This window comes from Xiphophorus maculatus, chromosome 19 (genome assembly GCF_002775205.1).
Source record: "Xiphophorus maculatus strain JP 163 A chromosome 19, X_maculatus-5.0-male, whole genome shotgun sequence".
In the NCBI taxonomy this organism is placed as follows: domain Eukaryota; kingdom Metazoa; phylum Chordata; class Actinopteri; order Cyprinodontiformes; family Poeciliidae; genus Xiphophorus; species Xiphophorus maculatus.
In genome coordinates, this window is record NC_036461.1 from 23,157,198 (window position 1) to 23,177,177 (window position 19,980).

At 40.4% G+C, this 19,980-nt stretch overlaps 1 protein-coding gene and 1 long non-coding RNA gene across 2 annotated transcripts; both read right to left on the minus strand.

Moving 5' to 3' along the window:
- Positions 1-495: 495 nt before the first annotated feature.
- LOC111612233 (MAP/microtubule affinity-regulating kinase 3-like) lies at positions 496-18,930 on the minus strand (the record flags this gene model as incomplete). Its single annotated transcript, XM_023352739.1, has 3 exons — positions 496-857; positions 3,168-3,212; positions 18,872-18,930. Coding segments are annotated over 3 exons (450 nt in total), but the record flags the coding sequence as incomplete, so codon positions are not given.
- Positions 6,987-7,657, minus strand: LOC111612141. The gene is made up of 3 exons (XR_002754431.1): positions 7,605-7,657; positions 7,308-7,372; positions 6,987-7,200 (listed from the first exon to the last, which is right to left on the minus strand). It is a non-coding gene; the product is annotated as an uncharacterized LOC111612141 (long non-coding RNA).
- Positions 18,931-19,980: the final 1,050 nt, after the last annotated feature.

Below are 19,980 nucleotides of genomic sequence, written 5' to 3' on the forward strand. Positions count from 1 at the left end.
GTGTGAACCGGAAGGAAAACATGATGTCTACCAGGTGAGGGAGGGCCCTTTATATACAGACAGCCCCACAACCAATTAAATTCAGGCCCTTGTGTGACGCGTTCAGAGCCCACAGGGCATACTGCCACACAAGTATCCGTTGTCATGTTTATCACTCCTTATGCTGCCACCTACTGGCCAACCAGTCTAAGTTCACAATGACATTTTTGAAACTTTCACTGCTGGTGTGACATTATATTTCTGCTTTCAGTTTCGGACCTTCAAATGGGGAAAACTTCTCTCTGTCGTAAAGCATGGTTTGGAAGAAAAATTCAAATTCAAAATTCAATTCAAAAATACTTTATTGATCCAAAACAGGGGTCACCAACACGGTGCCTGCAGGAACCCGGTTGCCCCAGGGGACAAAAAGGAGACATTTGGAAACTGCTACTTGGATGATTGTACAGCTTAAATACCTCTGAATATAGATTTGATTTTGATTTTTTTTAACTTATCTTTTAAGTCCTTTTGTTCATAGTTTTAAGTCGTTGGCTTTTTTGGAAGCAATGTTCTTGAAAGCGATGGACGACCCGGATATCCTGTTGAAGCGGACGCCGTTCAGGGAGAGACGGGGGAGCTTGCAGACCGCCATCTCCCACCGGACCAGGTTCTCGGCCCGCCCGTCGCCATGGACGCAGAGGAGCAGGAAACTCTCTTGCTGTTCGTAGTCGCAGTTGTTGGCGTCGAGCACCTTGCGGATCTCCCTCATGATGTCGCAGGGCTCCATGGAGCTGGTGGTTCTCATATTCCAAGTGAATCTGAGGGAGCGGGGCTTACCGTCTTTAATTTCCCCTTTCTGATCCCCAGGTACATGGCGACTGTGGGGAGAAAGACACGGAGGAGAGCTTGGCTTAGATTGGCTAAGAAGAAATTAAAATCCTGCTGGGATTGTTTGCAACAAATCTTTCACAGAAGTGACTTTTTGTTTCTTTTAGGGGCGGCAGTGAATGAAACTATAAATTCTAATAAAGCTGAAGTTTTTCTTACTGTGACCTGAGCCGCTCTGAGCTCAGTTTATCTTTATGTCACATTTAGGTTGCAGCACAAAGCTGTGGAGCCTTTAACTAGACAAAATGTAGTCAACAGTCATTACAGCTTTTTTGATTTTTTGCTTGTGAAACCAACTTGTCTTTTATTCCAGTTTAACGGTAAAGTTAAATCTTGTTTTAATAATAATAAAAAACAGTTGTAAATAATCTATTACCATATTTACTCTCTCGTTACTTTTACTACATTTTGTCTGACTTCCAAACTGAGAAAGGGGAAGTAAAAGAAAGTAAAACAGACTGAAGCCATCTCTGAAAAACCCAGAATATCACTGCAACATTAAGATTTGATTCACTGTACATAAATAAATAAAAAAGTTCTTTAACTGTCGATAAGATGTTTGAAACATAAACTAGTGATGGGTCCGGTAACACCGATGCGTCGGCGCATGTGTCAAGCTCATAGACCAAAATCAGCGTCGGTGCGCGTATCGTTTTCAGCAAGTCACGTGACCGATACAGGAACTGTTTCCAAATGACACTGGTGCGCCAAACTGTTTATATATGGAAGCCAATCTGTCAACGGGATGCATTTGCCAAAATAATTCTTGATCTTTTATGGTACAGCGTCAACTATGGAGCCTCAAGGCAAACGAAAGGTTTGGTAGTATGGGGCCATTTTAATCTTACGTCAGAAAATAAGGTATTGGTTCTCACTTCGTAGTTGTTTCATCCGGTTCTTTTCAGTTTCTACTCCATCTATCTGAATCCAAATTCAGCTGAAACCGACTCTTAGTTTACTTTCATATTATGTTCTGCAGGTTAAGTTTTGCATGTTTCTCCTTTGAAATTATACATTTCAAAATTTTATTCTTAAATTACCCTCCATAAATAAAAATCTTTAGGCAAAAAAAAGGGAAATTACTTATTGACTGTATCGAGGAATATGAAATATATTTTGATTTTAACTGAAGATATGACATTATACAATATATAATATACGATGAAATTAAATGACTTAAATCTTATTGTATAGACTAGGTCATCAAATCAGTCTGTGAACTGCGTTGCCTGTAGGGATTTTTAATGTCCAGCAGGTGTCAGTATTCAGTGACACAGTATTGACGCGGTATCAATAAAGTTTTGCTTTGGGTCAAAACGATACATGACGCCTCATTTACCCATCACTAACATAAACATCTTCATACCTGATAATTGGAGATTAAAAACTTATTTCTGATAGGAAATGACAACAGCATCTCAAAAGATAATGTAAGAATTTCAAAGTAACTAAACTATTTATAACATTCCTCAATAATCAATAAAAAAAATATTGACTGACTTTAAAGCAGTCAAACTTTTTTAAATCTATTTTTATTTCTGATTAGCTCTTTCCATGTTTCCTCATGTAGCAGAAGCTCCACGTCTTCTTACTAATTTATAAGATCAAAGGGATTCCTTCAAACATGTATTTTACATAACAGTATAAAATCTTTTGTAACTTCAGTATTCTAATGTATATTAGTTTTATTTGAAATAAATCTATTTTGTTTGTCTTTTGTGTCATTTTGATTTGAAACACCAGTAATTATTGGCTTAACATTGAAATCTATTTATTTAGTAAATAACACAAAGAAATTCTGGTCGTTTCTTCTTCTCTGGCTTTACAAACCAGAGAAGAAACAAGCAAAACAAAAAAAAAAAAAACATTTCTACTTTTCATATCCAATTTTCTTTTAAATTACCAAAATTTGACATTTTAAAATAGTTTTTACTAAAAAGCTCCACCGCTTTCTGGGTTTTTCATAGATCATGTAAAGGAATATTTTTGGAGAATCTCAACAGAAACCGGAGACATTTCAGCAGAATGAAAGCAGACTTTGAATCTTCAGCTAGCATGCAGCGTTAGCAGAGCGGCACGTCACACAACCATGCAACCGCAGCAACAAAGCTGCAACAACACACTGCTGCAACTCCTACACACTCAGGGCAAAGCAGCGCGGGCCTGACGCTACATGGGAAGCGGTGTGTGTGTGTGTGTGTGTGTGTGTGTGTGTGTGTGTGTGTGTGTGTGTGTGTGTGTGTGTGTGTGTGTGTGTGTGTGTGTGTGTGTGTGTTGGGGGGCAGCAGGTATAAGCTCACCTTGAGCCCTCAAGTCTCCCGTTTCTCTCAAACTCGGTTGAGACTCTGAGGCGCCGTGAGAAAATTCACACGGGGAGTCAGAGGAGAAGAAAACAACAAAACAGATTGTGGATTGTGCACAACACAAATCATTTCTCATCAATTTCAGTGAATGGAAGAGAAAAGAAAAGAGAAATAAAGTGTGTGACGGAATACGTTAGCGACGGTGTGAGCCACCACCAACACGTCACTGAGCAGTGAGCTCACTGCTGACGTCACTGAGCAGATGAAGCGTTTGCTGCCTCAAGTTAACGTTAGCTTCCAAGTCTCACTTTCTTACAATGTAATGTTATTTAATTGCATTTCACAAATTACTTCAGGAGCATAACGAGGTGCAAAGCGTTTGCTAGCATGAGCTATTTTCACAAAACCCTTCAAAGGTGAACGTTGAACGTGTTTGGAGATTTGAGGACATGAACTAATTCAAGCGACACCGGTTTCCTTGACCGGTGGTTCCGTTTGGCCAGCAAAATAGCCGCTACAAACTCAACCCCTACCTTCTCCGAAGCTTGACTTTTTTGGTTCAAACTAGCTTCAACCAGTCTGCATTTCTACGTCAAATAAATGCTGCTTTTAATCCTGCTGGAAGTGACAGCTACTGCGTTCATGGGCAACGCACGTGGTGTTGTTTTCAACGGAAGTGACGTGAAAAGGCCCAGATGATGATCACCCGGCGACGAAAGACCCCGGATGCTTCTCTTACGTAGTCAGTCGAGAACGCCGGTGACGTCAAAATGCTAAGAGATATATTAATAGTAGCGCCATTCTATAGCGGGCTGCACAGTGGCTCAGTCCGTAAGGTTGTTGCCTTGCAGTCGGAAGGTTGTGGGTTCACTTCCCAGAACTACTGCAGGAGTTTGCATGTTCTCCCTGTGCATGTGTGGGTTTCCTCCGGGTTTCCTCCCACATTCCAAAAACATGACAACAAGGTAAGAAATTGGTCACTCCAAATTGTCCCTAGGTGTGAGTGTGTTCCCCTTAGATAGAAATGGATGAATGGAATACAAAAAAATTTTTTGAAATATTTTTTTTAGGATTGTACATTTATGTTAATCGCCATATAGAGACCTAATAAATTCAGATGCTTTGACTCGCCAGTAAGCACTTTGCTCTCCTCCCACAGAGCCTCCTTCCCACTTTTTTGCCAGGTGACTGTTGAGGAGTTTGTCCATGGACAAACAGCAAATAGGAGCTTTGTTGGGGGTTTTTCTACGGCAAAATTAATAACGAATCAAAAGTTATTCAGTTCTTTTTGCTTCATTTGAACAATATGCACAATTTGATTAATCGTTTTTTTCCCATTGTGAAACCAAATTTTTTTTTAGCTAAGGCTAGGCTAACAGACATTAAGGGTGTGAGAAGCTTCTTACCACAAGAAGGATCGATCAGCGATTAGTGCGTCGTTAAGCGCATCATTCAAGAGCGCATTACTACGCGGCTGGCGTGCAGCGCCAGCAAACAGCGAGGTGTGAACCGGAAGGAAAACATGATGTCTACCAGGTGAGGGCAAGTACACCCAAGTACACCTCGCTGCAGCAAACAGAAAGGGGCGGGGACGGACCACTGTCAGTCTCATACCTTATATGGAAATGGGACTATTTCATTCCGGAAATGAAGGGGGCGCTAGTGACACTATTTCCTGTACCGACCTTGTTATAATAATTATACTAATAATAACGTATTTTATTTGCCAACGCCTTTTAAAACACCCAAGAAGACTTTCAACATTAAAAATACAAATTAAATAGTAAAGAAATGGCTACAAAACGTGATATGTCACGCGGTGTGTCTGTCACGTGGTAAGTCACTTTTTTATTTTCAAATCATTATTAAATCTTTATTTAAAATTATATTAGTAACAAACAATCTAGAATAAGCAACAATAAGGAAACATTATGGAGATGTATTTATCTATCCTTACACCCAATCTATCTCAAACAAAAGTAATAAAACATGAATCAAATCAATATTTTGGAGACAAATGTACATTACATTAAGAGCACATTTATCCATCCATTAATTATCATGAATTATCCCTATAGTTGGGTCATGAGGGCTGCTGACCCTGGACATATCGCCTATTCATATTATTAGTTGAAAATGGTCTCAAAACAACAACATTGTTGGTTTTTACCACATGGGATAGTTTATCGTCTGACAATACATTCAAAGTGTTTAATCAGTTTTTGTTTTGTTGTGTTTTTTCTTCAGGCGGTGCTGCATCTGTGGGTCATGATTGTTCTTCTAACTTACACACCGGAAATGCACGGCAGCCCTGACGGAAGATAGAAGGCAACCGGAAATTTCTAGATTTTTCTGTGGCCTGCAACGTAAGGAAGCTGCTGGAAAATGGGCCCTGGGACCCGACTCTCCCTGTTTTGCACACACAATGCTACGAACTGAAGGCATTTGCTCGCTTTTCTTGTTGGTTTCTTGGGCTGATGGCCGAGAGCTGCAGTGAGTTTTAACATGAATACAGAGTGGTTATACTGTGTTGGTTTTGTTGTCCACGTTAAACTTTCCTTCCGCTGTACTCTTAAGAGATTGTATGCAACACTATGTAAAAACAAAGGATTTTAATAAATATGCAAGAGGAGAAAACGTTGCGTTATTTCTTGGTGGTCCCTAAATTCACCCAAACCAATCGTTCTGGTTGCAGTGCTTTTGCAAAAGCATTCAGTCATTTTCACATTTTGTCTTGTTACAAATCTTTTTTTTTTTTTTTTTTGCATTTTACTGGAATTTTATGTAACAGATAAATGCAAAGCAGCACTTAAATGTGAAGTGGACGTATGAAAATGTCAGCGTTTCAGACGGTTGGGAAACAAATACATCATCATCAAATGTTAACTGTTAGGTTTATCGTTTAGGAAAACTGGGAAAAAAAGACTAAAATCAAAAAGATTCATGTACTGCATGGCTTTATGGCTTTTCTTTTTGTTTCATAACTCGGCATGGTGACTTAAAGGTTTGTAGCTTCTGTCTTGGTTCTTTGTTGACCACTGTGTAGCGGTCAACAAAGAACCAGACTTAATCATTTTATGTTTTGTTTTTTTCGGGTGTTTTTTTCATATTTCTGAGTCGTTGCAAAAATATTTCAGCCAAACTCTTATTGTAATAGATTATTTTGCCGGTAATGTCTGTCTCATGTCTTCATGCCGGGCAGCTGGACGGTGTTGCTGGTGAAAAGCCGTCCTGACTGGCGCCGTCTCTCTCTGCTCACTCCTCCTGTTTGTCACTCTGGTTCACAGCAACTGAAGAAGCAGCAGGCCGTAAAAAAAAAACCTTCCACAGTCTCGGCTCAAACTGGAGGAAAGGTTTTCATAAGTCAGAGTCAGAGCTGTGAAGCTTCAAAGGCCATCGGTGTTGGCTACTTGGAGTTGACCGACTTGATCCACCAACTGGTTCAGCTTCCAGTTCTTCCAGTTTGTTTCATTGGTTATGAGTCCATGAGGAAAAAGAGCGTTCTCTGGGTAACATTTCTACCCAACCCTTCAGTGAATCAGTTGAAGCTAAGGGTCGAAGGTCAACATCAGGAAACGTCTTCAGTGTGACTGGCTTGTGTTTGTTTTAAGATGTGAATTGTGTATTTATGTAACTACAAATGAATTCACACTAAAAAAACATTTCTTTTAAACCTGTTCTCCAGTTTGTGCTTTGATCAGTTATGAAGTTCTATTAAAAATGTGGGCGTTCCTTTAATATATAACGTTTCCAAAAATGATTATGGTTAAAAATAAAAAGACTCCAGAAATAACAGATTGAAAGAAGAACATTTTATTCAACTCAAGAGATACAGCACTGATGCATTTTGTGTTATGGAGCATTAATAATGAAAACAACAACAAATAGAAAACAAATCTGCCTTCTAACTATTTATTCTGACGTTTTGTTTTGGCTCTTGAATAATCAGAATCTCGTCTCCAGCCAGGCACCAGAAACCTCGCTGTCCGCTTCTCGAGTCATTGATGTTTTGATTGACAGGAGAGTCGAGCTGAGGAAACAGAAGAACAAATTTGAGAAACGCCGAGTCCAACGCACGTCAGTAAATGCTGAAACTTTTCTGAGATGTCTCAGCAGCTTCAGTTTCTGCTCACCTACCTGTTACATCCAGAGTAATGGTGCCAGGTGAGGTCCATCTCCCCAGCGGTCGGTCTGCCTCAAACCTGTCACAACGGGGGGGAATTGAATGAGAATTGTTTACTGCACTGTATGTATAAAAGTGTTTCAGCGTTGCTCACTGTAAATAAACTTTTGCACGTTAAAATTTGTTTATTTTTTTGCTTATATGATCTAACAGGAAGGAAAATCAAGGTTTCAATTCTTGAATAATTAAGAAAATAATCTCAACTATAGAATGGCTGAAAAGTTAAGGTTTGTAAAAAATGTATTTAGTACCAGCAGATGGTGTGTAAACCTGGGGCCACTGGATCGTCTGCCTTTTTGGCAGGCAGAGTATTTTCGTTTTAGTCCTCAGTCCTCTCTGTCTTCTCTCGCCTGATTGGTCCAGTGATGCTGGCGAATCATCACATGATCAGACACACATTCCTTAATCTCTGTCTAAATCACGGATTATTGGAAGAGACTTTCTGATCAAAGTCATCATCATGTCCTCACCTTTCCCACAAGCTGTTACAACCAGTAGATCAGCAGGTGGAGCAGTCTTCTTTCTGCTTAATTGTTGGTCAACTCCAGTCATCACATGAGTTCACAGAGAAATGAAATAAAGAGAGAAGATAAAGTGAAGGAGGAAAATATGCATGACAGCAGACAGCTTCTAACTTTCAGCTCAGCTCTCTGCAGCTATATTTGAAATGATTAGTCATGTTGCGTAGATAGAAATGTTCTTACTTTTTATTTCAACTGGGTTCTCTTATCTTCCTCCACCTGACTGGTGGTGCTGAGGCGGAGGATTCCAGGCGGAGGAGATCCAACCTGGGACGATCAGACATTATTGATCTGCAGAATCTGAATCTAACAGATGACTGAATCAGACTTTCTGATCAAGTCATAATCATGACCTCACCATTTATAAAATCTACTAGAACCAGTAGATCAGCAGGTCCTCTGCTCTATTCCTGATCCTCCTTCCATCAACACAAGCTCTGCTGTTATGAAAGGACTCAGTAAAAAACACACACACACAAAACAAAAGTGTCAGTGAGGAGAAAGTACAGCAGGAAATAGGAAATAGATTTGAATATTGACCTCGACGTTCTGTGTGTTGAACATTTTTTGTTGTGTAAAAGTAAATGTTCTTACTTTTTTTGTCAACTGGGTTCTCTTATCTTCCTCCACCTGACTGGTGGTGTTGAAGGTGGAGGATTACAGGCGGCGCTGGTCTTCTGCTTTAATTGTTGGTCAACTCATGTCATGTGACATGAGTTGATGTAGAAATGAAATCCAGAGAAAAGACAACAGGGTTAACAAATAGAATATATGTGGACAGAAGGAAGAACAATTTTGAAATTTGAGCTCAATTTCATCCATATTTAAAATGAAAATAAGTTTTCTTACTTTTTTTGTCAACTGGGTTCTCTTATCTTCCTCCACCTGACTGGTGGTGCTGAAGGTGGAGGATTACAGGCGGAGGAGATCCAACCTGGGATGATCAGAGAATCAGAAATCTGAGAAGTCTGAACTTGGGTCGGGTATTTTTTTAATGTCTATTCTTCTTTTGTGATTTTTCTGTGTTGTAACACATGAACATGCTATTGGCCATATAAACTATTTGTTTCATGAGATTAATAGTTTATCTACATAAAACTTTACTCCACATGCTCTCCATTTCCTTTCCTCTGATCCTGTTCTCTAGTGTCTCTCTGAATAGAAGCTCTTAATTAAATCCTTCAATCATAAATTATGTCTATGTTCTCCTTTGTCTTCTAATTTCTTATTGTCCTGATGCTTTAATTTGGTTTCTGATACAACGTATTGTCAGGCAAGCATTCCTTACTTAATGTAAATTTTAACTCTATGTGGTTGAGCACTTTGTAAATTACTAATAACTTCTATTTCTATTTTTATTTAGTAAAGCTGATGGTCCCCACCACCAGCAGGAGGCAAGCAGTATCATGTGAATGTGGAAAAACTTACAAGCAGTGTGAAAAACAAGGGGTCCAGAAGGACAGGAACCACATGGACGACGACGAAAGGATCCAGCGATGAGCAGCTAAAACCTGAAAGATTAAAACCTTGGAGAGTGGATTAGTGGAGGAACAGAATAGAATAATTTACTATATTGGAGAGCACCGCGTGGGGAAGAACCGCTATTTACCCTGAAACATGGGGAAGATGAGAGGAAGACACAAAGACGAAGAAAAACTCCGGTGCAAGGCGCTACCTAAGGCTTCCTGAGTCCTGCCAGAATCCTCAACATCTAAAATGCTACATCTAGCAGCGGGATAAAGAAAAGCCCCGGTGCAAGGCGCTACCTAAGGCTTCCAGAGGCTTGCTAGAAATCCATTGGCTTTAATAAAACAAAAAAAAACAAAAAAAAAAACAGAGAAATGATGATATGTCCTAATGTGACTTCCCACATAGGTCCTCAGTTTTTACGGATCCAATCTAATCAGAGTCACTTGAAACGTAGCGATGTCTAAACCACACGTGTCTGGAACTCGCTCTTGCTGTAGTTCCACCAGATGTTGAAGGTGTCGGTTCCTCTTCTATGTCCTTTTCAGTCTCCATCCGGAAACGGAAGTCAGGGGATGACAAAGTTGGATTTTCACGGTGTGTTGATGGTGAAGGACTGAAAACGCGGGGGTGACAAAACGGGATCTTCACAGTGCGTCGATGGTGAGGGACTGACGTCAGGGGATGAGAGAAAAAGATCCTCTTGCATCGTCCCTCGTGAGGGACTGAGGACAGGGGATGACAAAACAGGACGTTTACGTGGCATTCTATACGAGGGACTGAGGACATGGGATGACAGACCGGGATCCCCACACGACGTCCTTGGTGAGGGACTGAGGACAGGGGATGACAGACCAGGATCCTCACACGCTGTCCTTGGTGAGGGACTGAGGATAGGGGATAACAAAACAGGAAGTTTATCCGCCATTCTATACGAGGGACTGAGGACGGGGGATGACAGACCAGGATCCCCACACGACGTCCTTGGTGAGGGACTGAGGATAGGGGATAACAGAATAGGATCTTCATGGTCTGTCTTTCGGTATGGAATGAACAGAGGGGTTGACGGAATGGGCTCGTCCTCCCATTCTTTACCATATCTCCATGCCATCCTTCTGCCGATACTTTGAAGGACCTCGTCCCAAATGGGATCTTCATTATACTACTGTGCCGTCTTGGCTGGGAGCTCCTCTTCAGCAACAGTGTCTCTAGTCCTCTTGGCTGGGGGCTCCTCTTCAGCAACACTGTCCCTGGTCCTCTTGGAGGGGAGCACATCTTCAGTTTGATTCTCCCTGGTCTTCTTGGCAGAGGGCTCCTGTCTAGCATCATCACTATTCCTGGCCCTCTTGGCTGGGAGTTTCACTTCAGTAACACTGTCCCTGGTCTTCTTGGCAGGGAGCTCCTTTTCAGCAAGAGTGTCCTTACTCCTCTTGGCTGGGGGCTCCTCTTTAGCAACAGTGTCCCTGGTCCTCTTTCCTGGGGGCTGCTCTTCAGCATCACTGTCCTTTGTCCTCTTTCCGTTTATGCCAGTCACAGATGTCGCATGAGTCACGTCCTCTTTCGAACCTACCCGATCGCTAGGCTTGGATGGTGTGTCATCCTCCTTCGCATCAACCACCTTCTTTGGAATTCTAATGGCGCGGCAAAAAGTCACTAAATTTCTCCAACCTGCCAGAGGTTGTGGCGAGGCACTGATAGGAATGGAGTCCTCTGGACGCGAAATGGGCTCTTCCGGTTTGTCAAAGCTGGAAGGAAGCACTGTACCAGAACTAAGCTTTAATGGTGGGTTGTCCTCCTTCGCAGCATCCACCTTCTGTGTAATACTCCTGGCGCGGCCAGAAGTCAAAGAAGCCCCGTCCTCTTCCAAACCTACCTGATGGTGTTGCGAGGTACCAATAGGTCTGGAGTTCTCTGGACGCAAAATGGGCTCTTCCTGTTTGTCAAGTCCAGACGTGAATTCAAGTGAAGTAGAAGGAGCCGTGTCTTCTTCAGGCTTCTCAGCTACCCCAATGTCTTTTATGTATTTGAAATTTGGGGGAAGAATCTCAAGAATCTCAGAGCGCAGCGACGCAGCAGTGCCACGGTCCACAGCGGAGCTCAACTGATCAAGCTTCGATTTGAGATGTTTCAATGACTGTTCAAGCACTCCTATGCCCACAGGAATTTAATGTTTGGTGCAAGGACCTGGACAATCCGAAGTCTGGAATAAAAGTCATCCTGGTCTTCATTATTAGCCTCGTCTTCACTGGAGCTGGTAGTAGAGCTACCGCTGGAGCTAGTAGTAGAGCTACCGCTGGAGCTAGTAGTAGAGCTACCACTGGAGCTGATAGTACAGGCATTACCTACCTCATCTTCACTGGAGGTGGTAGTAGAGCTACCGCTATAGCTGATAGCACTGCTACCACTGGAGCTGGTAGCACAGTCCACAGACTGCGGAGGTGAACTACACCTCAACCCCTCTCCGTAGTCTTCAGAAACCATGTCGGTTTCATTTGACCACACCTTACCGTGTTCCTTACCATTGTCTGGAAAGTCCCTCCAACTTTGGGGATCCATCTGCTGGAAGCGCCATGGTCTGAGCTGCAAAGGAAAAAACAAAGCAAAAAAAGCTATAATTCAGGATCTAGACCTTCACAAAAGTCCAAAGCAATGTTTTGAGGGAACTAAAATACCAACAATACAATAACCCAGGTTTGTGAATGTGTTTGTTTTTCTTGAATATATTTAATTAACAATATTATTGCTATGCCATTGTATTTGATTATACAATAAAGATGGGAATTAAGAGATAAAACAAATATAGCTTATCTTTAGTCACAAAAAACAGCAAAAAATACAATTTTACATAAAAAACCAGAACACACTCTAAAACTCAATGATCAAACATGTATGGAGCATCGCCACTCAGACAAACAAACTTGCAGCTTCATCTTGGTACCAATCAATCATTAAAGACAACAAATCAAATTTAGACTTATTGGCAATTCATCCCTAACCATAAACTATTAAACATTTGGAAACATAAATTAAAGAGCTATACACTGTGTTTAGAATGTCTTAATAGCCACTGAAACACCTGTAATCTTAGACTGTGCCATAAGTGTGAATGAAATAAGACTGCAACAAGTTACTCAGTTTACCTTTATATAACAACCCATCCTCACAAATCTTTGATGCTCAGGTACATTTGATCATTCTTAACAATAGCCAGGGATAAGATAGTGATCCATTCATAATTATTACACTTAAATCACTGCTTACACAACTTTAATACTTTAAAAGTATCAAAGTTTAGAAATATATGTTTCCAATTGCATTTGTAAATTACCAAAATGTTAATTCTAGTTAATCAAACTAAATTCCTTTGAGCTCCACAATTTTTCACAATCACAAAGACAGCAAGTCTGACACCTCATCAGTACTACCTTCATACTCCCACATATAGCCAACAGCAGAAATGTAAACCTGTAAAATTAATTAAGTTTAAAGACTGGGGATCTAAATAAACAGGCTGACATAAGTGGCCTTTCCTCCGTTTCCAGGGGCTCCCTCCTACAAAATAAAACTGTTTATTTGGTTTAGAAATCCATATCCAGTGTTAAAATGGCCATTATATTTTGTCTGGAGATAAGCCAGACAAAATCATTAAAATAATAATCTGCATCCCTTATGTGTGCATGATGCCTCAAAGTCTTATTGTCTATACACGATTCATTGCCTACTAATGTTCTATCATTAACAAACACAAACACACACTTATAATGCTTATTACTGGGGCAACAGTGGTAGGAGTTTGCCCTGCAATGGTCCGCCTCTGTCGTTGTGTCCTTGAGCAAGACACTTCTCCCACCTTTAGCTGGAGTTTATTGCTGGCACGATATAACATCTGTGGCTACAATCCATTAGCTTAATATCATCAGTGTGTGAACGTGTGCATGAATGGAAATTTTATGCAAAGCGTCTTCGAGTGTCCTAATAAACCGCTAGTCTGATGTGATTACCATGGAAACCAAGTATGTTTGTCAGGGCATTTTTCAAAAAAACAAAAGTAAAGGCCAAGAATTGGACAGAAATCTTATTGTTTGTTTTTTTTTTCAAACCAGCATAACAATTTTTCTCAAACACTAGTGTTCATATCCCAGACATTTATCCACAAATGTCAATAAGCTCACACATAAGTCACAAAACAATTTAAAATTAACTCACAAATTTGTTTCACCCCACAAATGCAAGAGACCTATTAAAGCTATATGCTTTAAAGAAGTCATCAAAATTTCAAAGAATTGGACACCAAAGTCATCAAACCTGATACTCTTAGATTAAATATCATCATTTTTGTTTTTTCAAATCAATTCATGTTTCCTGGCTATGCTAAAAATAATAACAATAATAAAAAACAGATCAACATGTCCGTTTCTTGAAAAAATAATGAAATTAAACAATTAAAGTATAGACTATCATAAAGGTAAATACTATTTTTTTGAATGTGTTTTAAAAATAATGTTAAATATTTAACGTATTTCACTTAGCGTATCCATGGAAACTGAGTGTTTATCATGGCATTTTTCAAAAAATAACGGTCAAAACCTAATGTTAAATATTTAACGTATTTCACTTAGCGTATCCATGGAAACTGAGTGTTTATAATGGCATTTTTCAAAAAATAACGGTCAAAACCCATGCTAATTTTCCAGAAATTTAACATTAATTTAACTGATTTGACTATAATTAAGTAAAATACATATATTTATTAAATCACTACACCACAGTTTAACATTCCTGACATTTCCAGCGAAATCCAGTTAAGAAAAAGCCTCATTAGTTAAGAACGATCTATGCTAGCAAAGAATGCTACTAGTCTTTTTTTTCTACAGCAGTCAGTATTTCTTTACAACACACACACACACAAAATAAACTAAACAAGTCACTAATGTCTTAGTAATAACTTGCTTTCGTTTATTAAAAAATAAAAGAGCAATTTTAACCTTCCAGCTGGTCTCCCTGTTGGTGCTTCTCCTGGCCAGGAACCGTCTTTCGCAGGTTTCTTATCCACGGGCTTCTTCAGCAAGTGCGTATTTCAGCAAGCGCTTCTTTAACAAGTTTTGCACAGCAGACTTTTCAACAAGCTCAAACCTTCCGAGGCTGTAAAGGCTCCTTCAGGCGTCTCTCTCAAAAGTCCCGTCGCAAAGGGGAAAGAACTCAGAAGGTCAGCGTCATTTATAGGCTTGAGGACGCTAACGTCGTTTCCATGACATTCATTGACGAACGCACGCACTGGTGCGTCAGAGAAATCGGACTACAAATAATGCAGGAAATGCAAGTATCGCGTTGTCTTGTTCATCACTCCGTATGCTGCCACCTACTGGCCAACCAGTCTAAGTTCACAATGACATTTTTAAAACTTACACGACTGATGTGACATAATATTTCTGCTTTCATTATTAACTATGTCAGTTTCGGACCTTCAAATGGGGAAAACTTCTCTCTGTCGTAAAGCATGGTTTGGAAGAAAAATTCAAAATTCAATTCAAAAATACTTTATTGATCCAAAACAGGGGTCACCAACACGGTTCCCATGGGAACCCGGTTGCTAACGTAGTCAGTCGAGAACGGTGGTGACGTCAAAATGCTAAGAGATATATTAATAGTAGCGCCATTCTATAGCGGGCTGCACAGTGGCTCAGTCCGTAAGGTTGTTGCCTTGCAGTCACAAGGTTGTGGGTTCGCTTCCCAGCCTTTCTGCATGGAGTTTGCATGTTCTCCCTGTGCATGCGTGGGTTTCCTCCGGGTACTCCGGTTTCCTCCCACATCCCAAAAACATGACAACAAGGTAAGAGTTCATTGGTCACTCCAAATTCTCCCTAGGTGTGAGTGTGTTCCCCTTAGATAGAAATGGATGAATGGAAAATAAAACTTTTTTTAATGATTTATGTTAATCGCCATATAGAGACCTAATAAATTCAGATGCTTTGACTCGCCAGTGAGCGCTTTGCTCTCCTCCCACAGAGCCTCCTTCTCACTTTTTTGCCAGGTGACTGTTGAGGAGTTTGTCCATGGACAAACAGCAAATAGGAGCTTTGTTGGGGGATTTTTTTCTACGGCAAAATTAATAACAACGAATCAAAAGTTATTCAGTTCTTTTTGCTTGATTTGAACAATATGCACAATTTGATGAATCGTTTTTTTCCCGTTGTGAAACCAACTTTTTTTTAGCTAAGGCTAGGCTAACAGTCATTAAGGGTGTGAGAAGCTTCTTACCACAAGAAGGATCGATCAGCGATTAGTGCGTCGTTAAGCGCATCATTCAAGAGCGCATTAGTACGCGCGGCTGGCGTGCAGCGCCAGCAAACAGCGAGGTGTGAACCGGAAGGAAAACATGATGTCTACCAGGTGAGGGAGGGCCCTTTATATACAGACAGCCCCACAACCAATTAAATTCAGGCCCTTGTGTGACGCGTTCAGAGCCCACAGGGCATACTGCCACACAAGTATCCGTTGTCATGTTTATCACTCCTTATGCTGCCACCTACTGGCCAACCAGTCTAAGTTCACAATGACATTTTTGAAACTTTCACTGCTGGTGTGACATTATATTTCTGCTTTCAGTTTCGGACCTTCAAATGGGGAAAACTTCTCTCTGTCGTAAAGCATGGTTTGGAAGAAAAATTCAAATTCAAAATTCAATTCAAAAATACTTTATTGATCCAAAACAGGGGTCACCAACACGGTGCCTGCAGGAACCCCGGTTGCCCCAGGGGACAAAAAGGAGACATTTGGAAACTGCTACTTGGATGATTGTACAGCTTAAATACCTCTGAATATAGATTTGATTTTGATTTTTTTTAACTTATCTTTTAAGTCCTTTTGTTCATAGTTTTAAGTCGTTGGCTTTTTTGGAAGCAATGTTCTTGAAAGCGATGGACGACCCGGATATCCTGTTGAAGCGGACGCCGTTCAGGGAGAGACGGGGGAGCTTGCAGACCGCCATCTCCCACCGGACCAGGTTCTCGGCCCGCCCGTCGCCATGGACGCAGAGGAGCAGGAAACTCTCTTGCTGTTCGTAGTCGCAGTTGTTGGCGTCGAGCACCTTGCGGATCTCCCTCATGATGTCGCAGGGCTCCATGGAGCTGGTGGTTCTCATATTCCAAGTGAATCTGAGGGAGCGGGGCTTACCGTCTTTAATTTCCCCTTTCTGATCCCCAGGTACATGGCGACTGTGGGGAGAAAGACACGGAGGAGAGCTTGGCTTAGATTGGCTAAGAAGAAATTAAAATCCTGCTGGGATTGTTTGCAACAAATCTTTCACAGAAGTGACTTTTTGTTTCTTTTAGGGGCGGCAGTGAATGAAACTATAATTCTAATAAAGCTGAAGTTTTTCTTACTGTGACCTGAGCCGCTCTGAGCTCAGTTTATCTTTATGTCACATTTAGGTTGCAGCACAAAGCTGTGGAGCCTTTAACTAGACAAAATGTAGTCAACAGTCATTACAGCTTTTTTGATTTTTTGCTTGTGAAACCAACTTGTCTTTTATTCCAGTTTAACGGTAAAGTTAAATCTTGTTTTAATAATAATAAAAAACAGTTGTAAATAATCTATTACCATATTTACTCTCTCGTTACTTTTACTACATTTTGTCTGACTTCCAAACTGAGAAAGGGGAAGTAAAAGAAAGTAAAACAGACTGAAGCCATCTCTGAAAAACCCAGAATATCACTGCAACATTAAGATTTGATTCACTGTACATAAATAAATAAAAAAGTTCTTTAACTGTCGATAAGATGTTTGAAACATAAACTAGTGATGGGTCCGGTAACACCGATGCGTCGGCGCATGTGTCAAGCTCATAGACCAAAATCAGCGTCGGTGCGCGTATCGTTTTCAGCAAGTCACGTGACCGATACAGGAACTGTTTCCAAATGACACTGGTGCGCCAAACTGTTTATATATGGAAGCCAATCTGTCAACGGGATGCATTTGCCAAAATAATTCTTGATCTTTTATGGTACAGCGTCAACTATGGAGCCTCAAGGCAAACGAAAGGTTTGGTAGTATGGGGCCATTTTAATCTTACGTCAGAAAATAAGGTATTGGTTCTCACTTCGTAGTTGTTTCATCCGGTTCTTTTCAGTTTTCTACTCCATCTATCTGAATCCAAATTCAGCTGAAACCGACTCTTAGTTTACTTTCATATTATGTTCTGCAGGTTAAGTTTTGCATGTTTCTCCTTTGAAATTATACATTTCAAAATTTTATTCTTAAATTACCCTCCATAAATAAAAATCTTTAGGCAAAAAAAAAGGGAAATTACTTATTGACTGTATCGAGGAATATGAAATATATTTTGATTTTAACTGAAGATATGACATTATACAATATATAATATACGATGAAATTAAATGACTTAAATCTTATTGTATAGACTAGGTCATCAAATCAGTCTGTGAACTGCGTTGCCTGTAGGGATTTTTAATGTCCAGCAGGTGTCAGTATTCAGTGACACAGTATTGACGCGGTATCAATAAAGTTTTGCTTTGGGTCAAAACGATACATGACGCCTCATTTACCCATCACTAACATAAACATCTTCATACCTGATAATTGGAGATTAAAAACTTATTTCTGATAGGAAATGACAACAGCATCTCAAAAGATAATGTAAGAATTTCAAAGTAACTAAACTATTTATAACATTCCTCAATAATCAATAAAAAAAATATTGACTGACTTTAAAGCAGTCAAACTTTTTTAAATCTATTTTTATTTCTGATTAGCTCTTTCCATGTTTCCTCATGTAGCAGAAGCTCCACGTCTTCTTACTAATTTATAAGATCAAAGGGATTCCTTCAAAACATGTATTTTACATAACAGCATAAAATCTTTTGTAACTTCAGTATTCTAATGTATATTAGTTTTATTTGAAATAAATCTATTTTGTTTGTCTTTTGTGTCATTTTGATTTGAAACACAGTAATTATTGGCTTAACATTGAAATCTATTTATTTAGTAAATAACACAAAGAAATTCTGGTCGTTTCTTCTTCTCTGGCTTTACAAACCAGAGAAGAAACAAGCAAAACAAAAAAAAAAAAAACATTTCTACTTTTCATATCCAATTTTCTTTTAAATTACCAAAATTTGACATTTTAAATAGTTTTTACTAAAAAGCTCCACCGCTTTCTGGGTTTTTCATAGATCATGTAAAGGAATATTTTTGGAGAATCTCAACAGAAACCGGAGACATTTCAGCAGAATGAAAGCAGACTTTGAATCTTCAGCTAGCATGCAGCGTTAGCAGAGCGGCACGTCACACAACCATGCAACCGCAGCAACAAAGCTGCAACAACACACTGCTGCAACTCCTACACACTCAGGGCAAAGCAGCGCGGGCCTGACGCTACATGGGAAGCGGTGTGTGTGTGTGTGTGTGTGTGTGTGTGTGTGTGTGTGTGTGTGTGTGTGTGTGTGTGTGTGTGTGTGTGTGTGTGTGTGTGTGTGTGTGTGTGTGTTGGGGGGCAGCAGGTATAAGCTCACCTTGAGCCCTCAAGTCTCCCGTTTCTCTCAAACTCGGTTGAGACTCTGAGGCGCCGTGAGAAAATTCACACGGGGAGTCAGAGGAGAAGAAAACAACAAAACAGATTGTGGATTGTGCACAACACAAATCATTTCTCATCAATTTCAGTGAATGGAAGAGAAAAGAAAAGAGAAATAAAGTGTGTGACGGAATACGTTAGCGACGGTGTGAGCCACCACCAACACGTCACTGAGCAGTGAGCTCACTGCTGACGTCACTGAGCAGATGAAGCGTTTGCTGCCTCAAGTTAACGTTAGCTTCCAAGTCTCACTTTCTTACAATGTAATGTTATTTAATTGCATTTCACAAATTACTTCAGGAGCATAACGAGGTGCAAAGCGTTTGCTAGCATGAGCTATTTTCACAAAACCCTTCAAAGGTGAACGTTGAACGTGTTTGGAGATTTGAGGACATGAACTAATTCAAGCGACACCGGTTTCCTGACCGGTGGTTCCGTTTGGCCAGCAAAATAGCCGCTACAAACTCAACCCCTACCTTCTCCGAAGCTTGACTTTTTTGGTTCAAACTAGCTTCAACCAGTCTGCATTTCTACGTCAAATAAATGCTGCTTTTAATCCTGCTGGAAGTGACAGCTACTGCGTTCATGGGCAACGCACGTGGTGTTGTTTTCAACGGAAGTGACGTGAAAAGGCCCAGATGATGATCACCCGGCGACGAAAGACCCCGGATGCTTCTCTTACGTAGTCAGTCGAGAACGCCGGTGACGTCAAAATGCTAAGAGATATATTAATAGTAGCGCCATTCTATAGCGGGCTGCACAGTGGCTCAGTCCGTAAGGTTGTTGCCTTGCAGTCGGAAGGTTGTGGGTTCACTTCCCAGAACTACTGCAGGAGTTTGCATGTTCTCCCTGTGCATGTGTGGGTTTCCTCCGGGTTTCCTCCCACATTCCAAAAACATGACAACAAGGTAAGAAATTGGTCACTCCAAATTGTCCCTAGGTGTGAGTGTGTTCCCCTTAGATAGAAATGGATGAATGGAATACAAAAAATTTTTTGAAATATTTTTTTTAGGATTGTACATTATGTTAATCGCCATATAGAGACCTAAT